General features: G+C 36.7%; 1 protein-coding gene across 4 annotated transcripts in view; it reads right to left on the reverse strand.

Annotated features, from left to right (window-relative positions):
* npas1 (neuronal PAS domain protein 1) overlaps positions 1-12,939 on the reverse strand; it is a 92,326-nt gene that overhangs the window by 9,567 nt on the left and 69,820 nt on the right. For all 4 annotated transcript variants that reach the window (XM_087283071.1, XM_087283070.1, XM_087283072.1 and 1 more), the window contains exons 6-8: positions 8,036-8,210; positions 3,959-4,071; positions 2,304-2,500 (exon numbers count right to left, since the gene is read on the reverse strand). In XM_087283071.1, the coding sequence (XP_087139197.1) occupies positions 2,304-2,500; positions 3,959-4,071; positions 8,036-8,210 (485 nt within the window). The remainder of the gene's footprint in view (positions 1-2,303; positions 2,501-3,958; positions 4,072-8,035; positions 8,211-12,939) is intronic.

Consider the following 12,939-nt stretch of genomic DNA (forward strand, 5'->3'; position numbering starts at 1 on the left):
AAACCTCTTTCACCGGGAGATTTCAGTGGCTGAACAACACGTCTGTGCATATAAGTCATTCATAACACAACACACTCTAACATAAGCTTAGCCTGACTAAGTTTTAAAACAACATTACCTATCTAACACTAATACTTCAGCCATGGTGTCGTCCTTCCTCCAGCGTGCTAAAGTAACTCCAATATTGATTCAGGTTTTTAAAAGTTTAATTCAGCATTTGATTTCTCCTGGTCCGTCTCGTGACCACGCGGCCGCTTTAAGGGCGAATTATACTCGCACCTGGCTTTACAGTAATCGGCCCGAGCTCGTCTGTCCTTCGGCGCCTCTGGCTCCGACTCGACATTGGCGAGCGGCCCGCAGCTCCCTCGCGCGCATGCGTTTGTGATGCAGATGGCCACGCGCTAATGGCGGATCTGCGTAAACAGATGCGCAGAAGACAGTCTGACCTGCTTATCGAAATCAAGGGAGATGTCGGTCCGACTCTATTTAATTGGATGAACATTTTTTAGTTTTATGCTTTACCCAGAATATAAAAATAAATATAAACGCATTTAGATCATTTACTTTAATTATTACTATTGGACTGTGAAGAGACTTTCAACCAGCACAACAAAAAATGTTTCTGAAGACAATCACCTACTGCACCTTTAAAGGCTGATTTATACTTCTGCGTCAAACGCACGCGTATGCTACGGTGGAGCCTACGCATTGATACATAGCCCTACCCTGTGGCCATCGCTGACGCGCACCTCTCAAAAAATGTAACTAGCTCTGTGATTGGTCAGCTTGGTAGCGCTGACGAGTGTGGGCGGGACCGAGAGCCGCGCAAGACCGATGGAGCAAGTGTAGAATACCATGAAGGAGCTTCGGATGGAAAGTTTTGTTATGTATTTACCTCATGGTTAAAGTTGTTGCATGTCCGTCGGTTCCTGCCTCAAAATGAGCGAGTTTGAGCCACTTGTACATTAAGGAAGCGTTCAGAAAAAACAAAACACCAGCGAAAAAACTCGACACAGAGAAACATCAACATCTCGCTGCCAACTAGCGTTGCGGACGTTGCATGTGCTGTGGGTCACGCCGGTCACTCGACGCAGAAGTATAAACCAGGGTTGACACAGATTCAACATTCCATTCAACTCTACTAAGGACCCTGGAGTACTGCCTCTGTTTGGTATTACCAATGCAATGAACAGAAATATATTTAAATATATTTTCTTTTGAATATATTTAAAATAGCAAAGCAACAAAGCACATTATAGCTTCTAACTTCTATCTATTCAAATCATGTCGCACTGCCTGAACCGGCCCAATCTTATGAGAAAACATAACTATTTTACACATTGTCAGAAAAGAGACTAATTGCAACACAAATAAATATAATTTCATTGACATGAAAATATGTGACCTTTAAAAATAGTAATTCCAACCAACATCATGCCTAACACATTGGGGGATGAGCAAATCATACTAAAATGTACAATAGACATCAGTCAAATGAAACAAATTACCAACTAAATTAAAAAGTTATGAACTGCTGTGAGGTTGCATATGAACGCGTTATTATTATTATCAATCGTAATCTCCGTCTATTTACAAACAAAGGTGTACTGCATGACTACTGTACATTGAATTCACTGTGTATTGATGCAGATGGGTGACGCAGTGGCGCAGTAGGAAGTGCTGTCGCCGCACAGCAAGAAGGTCGCTGGTCAGTTGGCATTTCTGTGTGGAGTTTGCATGTTCTCCCTGCCTTCGCGTGGGTTTCCTCTGGGTGCTCCGGTTTCCCCCACAGTCCAAAGACATGCGGTACAGGTGAATTGGGTAGGCTAAATTGTCCGTAGTTTATGAGTGTGAATTAGTGTGTGTGGATGTTTCCCATAGATGAGTTGCAACTGGAAGGGCATCCGCTGTGTAAAAACATGCTAGATAAGTTGGAGGTTTATTCCGCTGTGGCGACCACGGATTAATAAAAGGACAAAGCTGAAAAGAAAATGAATGAATGAATGAATGTATTGATGCAGATGGAGGTTTACAAAGTTATTAACAATAATAGCAACAGATCGTTGATGTTGTATATGTATTTGGCACTTCAGCATTTGTGTTTGCAGGAAAGAAGAGACATGTGCAGTGACATAAGAACTGCCCCAACAGTGGCTCTGTAGATGGTGGAAAAGCAAAGCGGTTCTTTGAAGACTTGCCATGTGAACTTAACAGGAAAAATCATTGGCTCCAAACTGGTACATGGTTTGTGATTTGATGAAAAGGGGTGTGAGGCATACAGTAAGGAGATGATTTGAGCTTACCTGTTTTCGCAGTAGGTGACCTGCAGATCCATGTTGACTCGGAAAACAAACATGTGGCTTTCCATGCGCACCTCATTGAGCGTGGAGGGTGGAAGTGTGTGAGCCAGAGCGACCAATCCCATTGGCCGATGTAAGGCTCGGGAGGAGCTGGGCACCAGTGCTGGCCGACATCGAATCCGACCTGTCACATGAATCACCTGATAAGGAATTAAATGAGCAGCTCAGTTTGTGCAATCTTTCAATCATGAATGAATGCTATTTAGTTCAAATGTTATGGTTGTTATAAAACAACATCAAACACCATATTTTTCAGTTTTTATCATCTTTTCTTAAACTTGTTATTGCTTGCTATGTTTTTTTTAATAGTGAATGCTACAACAATTAATATTTCATGCTTATTCATCTTTTTATACAGTGTTATATTCATGGAGTGATAGGAACTACAATTTTGTAAATTATTTACTTTAATTAACAGTATTATACACGATTTCTATAACACTGACTCGATAATATTGAATTTTTTAACATGTAAACATTCATTCATTCATTCATTTTCTACCGCTTTTCCGGGGCCGGGTTGCGGGGGCAGCAGTCTTAGAGAACACTAGACTTCCCTCTCCCCAGACACTTTATCCAGCTCCTCTAAGGCCTCCTCCCGGTGGGACATGCCTGAAACACCCCCCTAGGTAGGCGTCCAGTAGGCATCCAAAACAAATGCCCAAGCCACCTCAGCTGACTTCTCTCGATGTGGAGGAGCAGCGGCTCTACTCCGAGCTCCTCCCGGGTGTCATAGCTCCTCACCCTATCCATAAGAGTGCGCCCTGCCACCCTTCGAAGGAAACTCATTTCGGCTGCTTGTGTCTGAGATCTTGTCCTTTTGGTCATGACCCAAAGCTCATGACCATAGGTGAGAGTAGGAATGTAGATTGAGTGGTAAATCGAGAGCTTTGCCTTTCGGCTCAGCTCCTTCTTTACCACAACGTACCGGTACATCGACCACATACTGCTGCCGCTGTACAAATCCGCCTGTCAATCTCACGTTCCATCCTTCCCTCACTCGCTAACAAAACCCCAAGATACTTAAACTCATCCACCTGGAGTGAGGACTTTCCTCCAGGCTAGAGATGGCAAACCACCTTTTTCCAATGGAGCACCATGGCCTCGGACTTGGAGGTGCTGATTCTCATCCCAGATGCGTCACACTCAGCAGCAAACCGCCCCAGTGTATGCTGAAGGTCCATGTTTGATGAAGCCAACAGAACAACATTGTCTGTTAATAACAGAGATGAAATCCTGTGGTCCCCGAACCGGACCGCCTCCAGCCCAAGGCTGCGCCTTGAAATTCTGTCCATAAAAATTATAAACAGAATTGGTGACAATAGGCAGCCCTGCCGCAGTCCAACATGCACTGAAAACAACTCTGACTTATTGCCAGCAATGCAAACCAGACTCCAACTCTGTTCATACAGGGACGAGACAGCCCTCAACAGATCGCCTCTGATCCCATACTCCCCGAGCACCCTCCACAGAATGCCACCAGGGACACAATCGAATGCCTTCTCCAAGTCCACAAAACACATGTGGACTGAAAACATGTGAACAATAAAAAAAAATCTTACATTTAAAGTTAGAAATTTTTAAAATGAAGGACTCACTTTATAGCCCGAGGATTTAACGTGGAGGCCACGTTTGGTGAGTGTGGATTTCATCCGGATGAAGAAGCCACGTTCCGACAACTCCCTGACTGGAGAACAAGGACTGTGTGGTGCTACAAGAGAAAACATGGTCTGTTCAAATAGTTGATTCTGATTGACAAAAATGTGTGAAATATATATTTTTTTAATGCATAGGCAGTTCTAGTAAGTTTTGGTCACAGTTCGAAATAAATGTGTGTGTATATATTTTTTGCTGTCTTTTTTTTGCAATGTAGCTATTTGAATAATAAAAAATAAAACATAAAAATAATAATATTTCTTTTTCTTCTTATTATTATTGTTGTTATTATTATTATTATTATTATTATTATTATTATTAGTAGTAGTAGTAGTAGTAGTAGTAGTAGTGGTAGTAGTATTAGTAGTAGTAGTAGTAGTAGTAGTATTTAGAGCTTTACAATTTTTCTAGCCTCTCTTGTAAAAGTGCTTCAAACTTTTTTATTGGTCATGTTTTCTTTCCTGAATAAGGTCCAAGATTTAGAATAAATCAATGTTTTGTCTAATGTTTTTCCTATTTTAAAGCAATACAGTAGCAAAAGATGACTTCGCTTATGTCAGATGTTTTCTTGCACATGCAGCTGGATGTTGGACTCATAAAAAATAGTTGTTTGCATTGACCAAAACTGATTGGTCCACTTGGTCTTCAAGCCTTTTTCGATGGGCTATTTTTACTATTTCTGATGGCATAGCAATCAAAATAGGACAAATGAGCTCATGTACAGTACGAGACAAATTCCAGACCTTTGTCAGTGAGGGGTGGGTCCTCCGAACCACCTATACCCCCTATTTTTCTAACAAATAAAATATAGAAATATCTTTTAAAATTATTCACAGATATTATCCAGATTTTATTAATTTTAGCAGAAATTCAAAAATGACAATGACGTCTCTTGCTCTTTTTGTTTGTTGGGAATGTCCATTTGTTAAATCTTTCTGGTCTGATGTGCATACTTTAATTGTCCTAAAGGTTTGTGGTGATTTTTTCTTTAAGCTATAGACATCCTATAATGGGGGGTTTACATCAAAGATAAACAATTCCTTAATTCAAATTTTAGTATAACCCCAATAATATTTATAGGAAAGTTTTTATACATAAGTTTAAATATACTAATTGTAAACCAAATTTTGTGTTTTTTGATGAGAATTGGATCTGCATTGAATACCATTTTAGAGTCTCATAACAAGAAAGCAAATAAAACTTCTAAAATGTGCTTTGTTTAATGTTCTTCATTGATTTGTTATTTTTTCATGTGTCCTCTCTCCCTTTTTAAGTTTTTATTTTATTGTCTTTATTTCTCACTATCTTTCTCTTTGCCATCCCATTGTAATACTTCTTTACAATTTGTCATTCTCTTTTTGTGCAAAAAGTAATATTTATATTGTTTGAATTATACTTTTTCGACTGTATTTTTACAGTAAATGCCTGTTATTGCAATAAAAAAAGCAACAACAACAAAAAAAGATTGCTGAAACATTTTTGTGAATTGTCTGTATTTTTGTCAGTATTCTGTTTGTATGTTTGTTTCTGTGGCTTCTACATTATCATATAAAATCATTTACATCATATATAATAATATAAAATATGAAACATTTACAATTTATCATTTGGTTTATGTCAAATATGCAATAAACTGCTCGGTTTCATTTTAAATGTGTCCACTTGTGTTTAAAAAAAGAGCCATATTTTCGTTTTTCGGACCATTTTCACTGACCCTTTGAATTAAACGAGCAGTTTTTGCTGCTATGCCTTAAGCCCTCTATGCAAATCACTTCTTGACAATGAGAACCTGCACTTTCCTGCAGAGCGGCTGGTGTTTTAACTGGGATCAGCACAAGATCTGACAGGTTTTTGATGGAGTGTTGTCGATGAGAAACAATTAAAATGTTGGCTGCAAAGTTCAGGTTTCAGAAGTCTTTCTTGTCAAAGAATCAAGGGAAAGTAAAGATAACATTTTAGTTACAGATTACTATTTACATGGCAATATAGACTGAACTTACAGCATACTTTATTTAGTAATAACCACACAAGGTACACTGTAAAACCCAACAGTCAACTTTAACAAATGAAATGAGAGTAGTAACCCAAAATTTACTGAAAGTTCATTCTACTCAATTGAAAAAAAAGTTGTGAACTCAGTGTTGAAGGTAATGAGTTGATTACATACATCATTACTTCAGCTTAAATGGAGTAAGTTCACAGTACTAATTTTTTTTTAACTCAAATGGTTTGTAGCAATCAGTTTTCTGAAACGGTTTGAGTTGCCCTAACTTATTGGGTTTTGCAGTACTTATAGTTTAAGTTCTCTTTATTTATTGGGTTTTACTGTGCTCACATTGCTTCGTTTACTCAAATGGATTAAGTTCAAGGTATTCATTAGGATTTGTTTTTGAACTTAAATGGTTTGTTGCAATCGGTTTCCTCAAATTGTTTGAGTTACTGTAACTTATTGGGTTTAATAGTATACATACATGTAAATATGAGGGATCAATATGAAAGGTTTAGAGAAACAAGGGAGTAACATGCTTCATCTCTTCAATTTACAGCCCACAAACACTATATTAACCCTGTATATAATGGAAACAAAGCGCTAACTGCTGTATAAAAAAAAAAAAAAAACACATTAAACAATACATTTAACAAATTCATTTGTGACCCTGGACCACAAAACCACTCTTACATTGCATGGGTATATCTGTGGGAATACCCAACAATACATTGGATGCAGCAAAATGCTACATTTTTACGTTTGGGCAAAAATCATTAGAACATTATTGCCACGTTCCATGACTACATTTAATAAATGTAGAATTTTGCTGCAACAATGTATTGTTGGGTATTCCCACAGATATAGCCATGCAATTTAAGAGTGGTTTTGTGGTCCAGGGTCACAAATGTATTGTTTAAATGTATTGTTTAATGTGTTTTTTGTAAATACAGGGGTTAGCCCCTTGTTTCCCATATATACAATGTTAGTGTTTGTGGGCTGTAAATTAAAGCGGTGCTTTACTCACTTGTTTCTCTAAACCTTTCATATTGATCCCTCATATTTACATGTATTGGTAATTGAATTGAAGTGTTACAGTACCAAAATGTGTACCTTTTTAATTAATGAGATTCCTTTTGAGCCATAGAATATTGTTTATTGTTAAGTATGTAATGTTTTTGTGTATTCATACTATTTGCCTAAAGTAAATGTTTTAGAAAAGATTAATATTTAGTTAAAAAAAGCTGTTGATGGTGTCCACTTTAATGAACAGGTATGTAACTCCTTCAAAATACAATTCTAAAAAAGAAAAATAAGTTACCTTACACTTACATGTACACCATTAAAAAACTAATTCTTAATTTGTTGTGCATTAAAGTACAGTAAAAACAGCGTAAAACATCATAGGGTATATAGCAATGAATGATTCGGACTGTTTTACAGTAATAAATAAAAATATTGTATAGAAGTATGTTACAAGTGAGAAGACTAAAATACTGTATGTGTTACAGTAAAAATATACAAAACTGTAAATACAAGCACAGTAAGATATATGGCACTCTATATACACTGCTAACAATTTCATGTACAATTTATAGTAACTTACTGGCAGCAGTTTTCAAGTAGCTTACTGTAAGTCAATTACAGCAAAAATACTGTAAATTCATTTACGGCACTATTTATCCTGCTGTATATGTGTTTACAGAATTTTCTCTTTAGTATAAAATGTTCACAATTCAACTTTAAATAACAATAACATACTACATAACTGTATAACAGTAAAATACAGTTCATAAAACAGTTAAATACTGTGTAATTTACAAAACTCGTACAGTAAATGTCTGGCAAACTGCTGCCAGTACGTTACTTTAAATTCCACAGAAAATCATTAACACTGAACATATTCATGTGTAAACAATAACTACCAAAAAAAAAAAAAAAAAAAAGATGCTGTAAATGTATTCAACTTTGTAATTTGCAGGCTGTAATTTAGTAGTGAATAAATCTGGATCTCAGAAGAAGTCCATGTTACCTGGTTCTGGAGTGCCAGCCAGCGAGGACGTGGATGCGGAGCTTGAAGCACTTTCATGGGACGTCTGACAGCCGGCCTCTGCCCGCAGGTGTGGCCTGATGCCCAGACGCTCCGCCATCTCCACATGATCCGCAGGGTGGATGTAATCGAACACACTGCTGCCAGTCAACTCCACCTGAGCATCCAAACACACACAAACAAACGCGCGGATCAATGCCTTCATTTAAGAAACATGACACAGATCACAACATATTGCACCAACCAATAAGAGACCTTGAAAACCACAAGATCGTCTATTGCTATTGGTATATTTGTAATGCGCAGATGTACACACTTATTGCTTAAGTCGTGCACTGAGGGCAACAAACTTCAAAGAGATAACAGCAAAGCTACACATGAAACATTAATTCCAGCGTATCATGACCTAGACTGAATATTCTACCTGCTGCATTTTACAAAGCCTATAAGAATCTCAAAACAGGTGAGCTTCATGAAACATGCACGTCGAGCAGACTTCACAATATTACATCAATAAATAATGAACTACAAATTAGTCTGAAAGGTACGATGAAAACAAAAATAAACTATTCATTCATTTGCTCAGCCGCATGCCATTCAAATGTAGGATTTTACTTTGGTAACACTTCGTAGGTTGTGTTAGTTTAGTTGGGGATAAAGTACATCCAGGAGGATGTTATCGTAGAATAAAGTCCAACAAGATTATTGGTAGCCCGACATTCTACAAAATTCTACAACTCTCCTATTCTACAAAAAAAAAAAAAAAAAAAAACACTCCTGGATGTATTTTATCCTATATATTAATTCTTCTATGATATATATATCCTATATATTAATTCAAATAAATGTGAAGCTATCAGAAACAAAAACTGCGGATGGAGTATACACTAACTAGCGCATTATTCAGTCACAAGATGGCGCCAAACAGTCAAAAAACACAAAACTGATAGATACTGAACCAGTTGAATGGAGAATAGACTAACCTACACATTATACGGCCACAAGATGACACTAAACAGCGGAAAAAAAGCAGACAAACAAAAACAAGACAAGCAGATAAATATGAATATGGAAGTAATGGCCCGTTTCCTCTGAGTGGTACGGTACTTTTCGGTTCTGTATGCTTTTACGGCCAGTACCGTACCACTTTTTAGGTACCCTTTACAAAAGGTACCTAGGACAGCCAAAGGGTACCAAAAGGTGGAGCTAGACGCGCAACTTGACGCTATTGGTTTACAGAGATACGTCACTCACTTGTACAACAAGCCAGGAGAATGAAAACAAAGGAAGCACCATTTTTATAAACACAGCAGAGACATTACAACTTTACAACTTCATAATATAAATATTTAATAATGGGCCATGGTCCACCTGAACTCAAAAAAAAAAAAAACATCAAAAAGTGATATGTGAACAACCCTCACAGCTTTACTTTGACTTTCCTCAAGCGAGAATGACGTAGACTAAAACTTTCTGTTGTATACCTCGCCCACCAAAAGGGTACATTTGGTACATTTGTTATCCCATTTTGGTAATTGTGGAAAGAAAAAAAATAAACAGAGAGGTTAATAATTCAGTGGGGCTAATACTTCTGACTTTAACTGTATATATATATACTGTTTATTTTTTCCCCAGTTTCTGTTTAACGGAGAGATTTTTTCAGCACATTTCCAAATATATATAATAGTTTTAATAACTAATTTCTAATTCCTGATTTATTTTATATATAAATAATATTTGAATAGATATTTTTTCAAGACACTTCTATACAGCCTAAAATGACATTTAAAGGCTTAACTAGGTTAATTAGGTTAACTAAGCAGGTAAGGGTAATTAGGCAAGTTATTGTATAATGATGGTTTGTTTTGTAGACTATCAAAAAATAGCTTAAAGGGGATAATAATTTTGACCTTTAAAAAAAGGAAAAGCTGCTATGTATATATAGTTTTTTTTCTTGTTAATTTATTTTCTTTTTGGCTTAGTCTGCTATTAATATGGGGTCACCACAGATGAATGAACTGTCAACTTATCCACCATATGTTGTATCTGGATGCACTTCCAGCTGCAAACAATCACTGATATATATATATATATATATATATATATATATATATATATATATATATATATATATATATGATATATATATAGTGGTGTGATTTGCATTGCTGTTCTTTTAGATCTATAAAAAAAATATCTGTGGGGGTCAGATCTCATTCTACACTTGATAAAAAGCTGGTTTCTCCTCAAACCTTGTCTGCGGGACAGAGCCATTTATTATGGGATTAGATCCATTTACGGAGGGATTTTAAAGGATTTTCCGCTGGCCGTCAAGGACACTAATGTGTGTGTGTGCAGGCCAGGTTGCATGCAAACTGAGAGAAGAGCAGAAAGGAGAGGGATCGGCGGTGGAGTAAAGAGCAGAGCTGTGTAATTGGGGATCAGTTGAGGGATGAATTGTGAAGAGTCTGGGGTTTTAAGCCTGTGTCGGCTAATTGAGAGGTAAAGGTGGAGGTAAATCCAGCAGACAGGTGGTCTGGCTCGGAGATCTTAATCTGGTCCACAATGCCTCAGAGAGAGCCCTGTTTAGCTTGTTGGAGTATGGGATCTCACATGTTTGGAAGGGAAAGACACCAAACATGCATGAACGATCTTTAGGAAAATCACAGTTAAAAGGATCCACTGGAGGACACTTAGATTGGAAATAGACAATGGAAAGGAGGGAAAAGAGAGAAGATGAAGGTCAAAATTCTCTCTATTTCATTCTAAAATATGATCTACAATTTCCAAATAATGTTATGGTATTTTCTACGTCCTATTTGAAGTTATTTAACAGAAGTAAAAGCAGATTTTAAAGCATAAATATTAGTTATTTCCTGAAATACCAGCCTGATCTCACGAGGAAACGTAAGTATTTTACGCTTTGTCAGTTTAGTGGCTAATTCATACAAATTTGTACGAGTTCAGTCGTACGAAAATTTACAATTTTAAAAGGAGGCGTGGTACCCAACCCCACCCCTAACCCCAACTGTCATTAGGTGATGAGCAAATCGTACTAAATTGTACGAATTAGATCGTACAAATTCATACGAATTAGCCCCTAAATGAAAAAAGTTACGAATTGCCGTGAAATTGTGTTGGAAGTACAGTAAAAAAAAACTTAACTGATGAATAAAAAGCACTTATCAAAATTTAAAATACTTCAGTTATGAAAACAAGTTTAATTTATTTGGCTTAAATGGGAATAATTAGGTTCATCGTGGAAACTATGGAGAACCTGAACCACAAGTGTGAAGTCAGTAAAGTGTAATGGTTTCAGTGTGGTTTTCTCTTGGAGTTTGGCCTCTTATGAAGCTTTGTGACAGTGTGAAGCAAATGTTTATCAGAAGCTTTGATTTCTTGCATTCATTGTTCAATCATACAGCAATTTTCATAAAGAACAAAGAGCCCTGTCCTACAGCAAAACAAGTAAAGTAGGTCTTTTAAAAATAATGAAAGGGCCTGAACAAAGTCCTGAACTTAACCTGAGTGAAAATCTCTGGAACATCCTTGGTGGCAAACATTTTGACAAGATTACTTGCTTATGACTGACTATAAATATGTAATATACAAACACAATGTTTTCAGGTCTTACAGTTCAACACCTAAATAGCCAAAACTCAGTAACAAAAATAGTTTTCTGTTTTTATTTAAAGTTATAGACATTTAATTCCCTCTTAGACTTTAAATTCTGCAGTTTCCACACAATACACCCAACAATTGTGTAATAAAATGTCTGAAATATGTTTATCTGCACAGTGTCTTGCATCATGTTTTAAGGAGTCTCTGTCAAGTTCCAACAGTTAAACTCTGAGAAGCACCACCAGAGGCCTGTTTTCTTGCACTTCATCTTTCTGTATTTGAACACAAGAACACGTCCTGTGTGAACGGCTCTTTATTCATTCTGCGCTGCTGTTTTCAGTATGTTTGCTGTCCTGTTGTACTGCTGTGTCAGAAGCATTCACACAGGACACCCTCTTGCATTTGAAATCAGCTGGATGCAGAAAAACGGGATAAAATATGTGTATCCAGACCTTTTAACTTTTGATATATTTACATTTACGCAGTAGTGCTAAACACTAAATTATTAAGGTTTATTAGCTTCAGTGGTTCCAACTTTTAACATAAAATTACTTATAAATTCCACAATAAATGCTTAATAGTGGAAAATCATTCTTTAGATCATTTAAATGTTCTTCACTTTAAAAAATAATAGTTTTTTTTTAAGAATTGGTGCCTGAAAATGTATGGAAATGCTTAATCTGTGGAATGCATACTGTAACATTTAATTTTAATAATGTATGTGCTGCAGAAAAAAAAAAATTTATATGCTTATATATTCACTATGCTTATATATTCATGTATGAGAAAAATAACTTCACAATAAAACATGCTGGGTTACACTATAGACTGTAAAATATATGGACGTAGTATCCGTGACGTCATCCATAGGTTTCTGAACACTGCAAAATAAGCCACAAGTAGGCGTGGCCAACCTTCGCCATTTTGTTCGCATGTCATCCCACCCACGGGGGAATACCAACAAAGGCAAAGAGCGGACAGTGAGCGGAGCTACAGACATCTGCTGGCATTTTGCTTGGATCTGGCTGAGACAGACGTTTCTTTGGGAAAACGCTTATTACGCTTATTATTAAACGCTTATAATACTTTATCACCTGTGACTCGTTTGCATTCTGACCACATGTGCTTGGCTGTACACTAAATCAAAAAAGTGTTTAGACTTTTAAATAAACTGCTGTAACACACTGAGCCACTAAACATTGTTTTTATGACGTTTTTTTTACAGGAGGAAAACACAAATTAAAAACAAACACTTTATAGTATGT

Source organism: Danio rerio, chromosome 15 (genome assembly GCF_052040795.2).
Source record: "Danio rerio strain M-AB ecotype USA chromosome 15, GRCz13ab, whole genome shotgun sequence".
Lineage (NCBI taxonomy): Eukaryota > Metazoa > Chordata > Actinopteri > Cypriniformes > Danionidae > Danio > Danio rerio.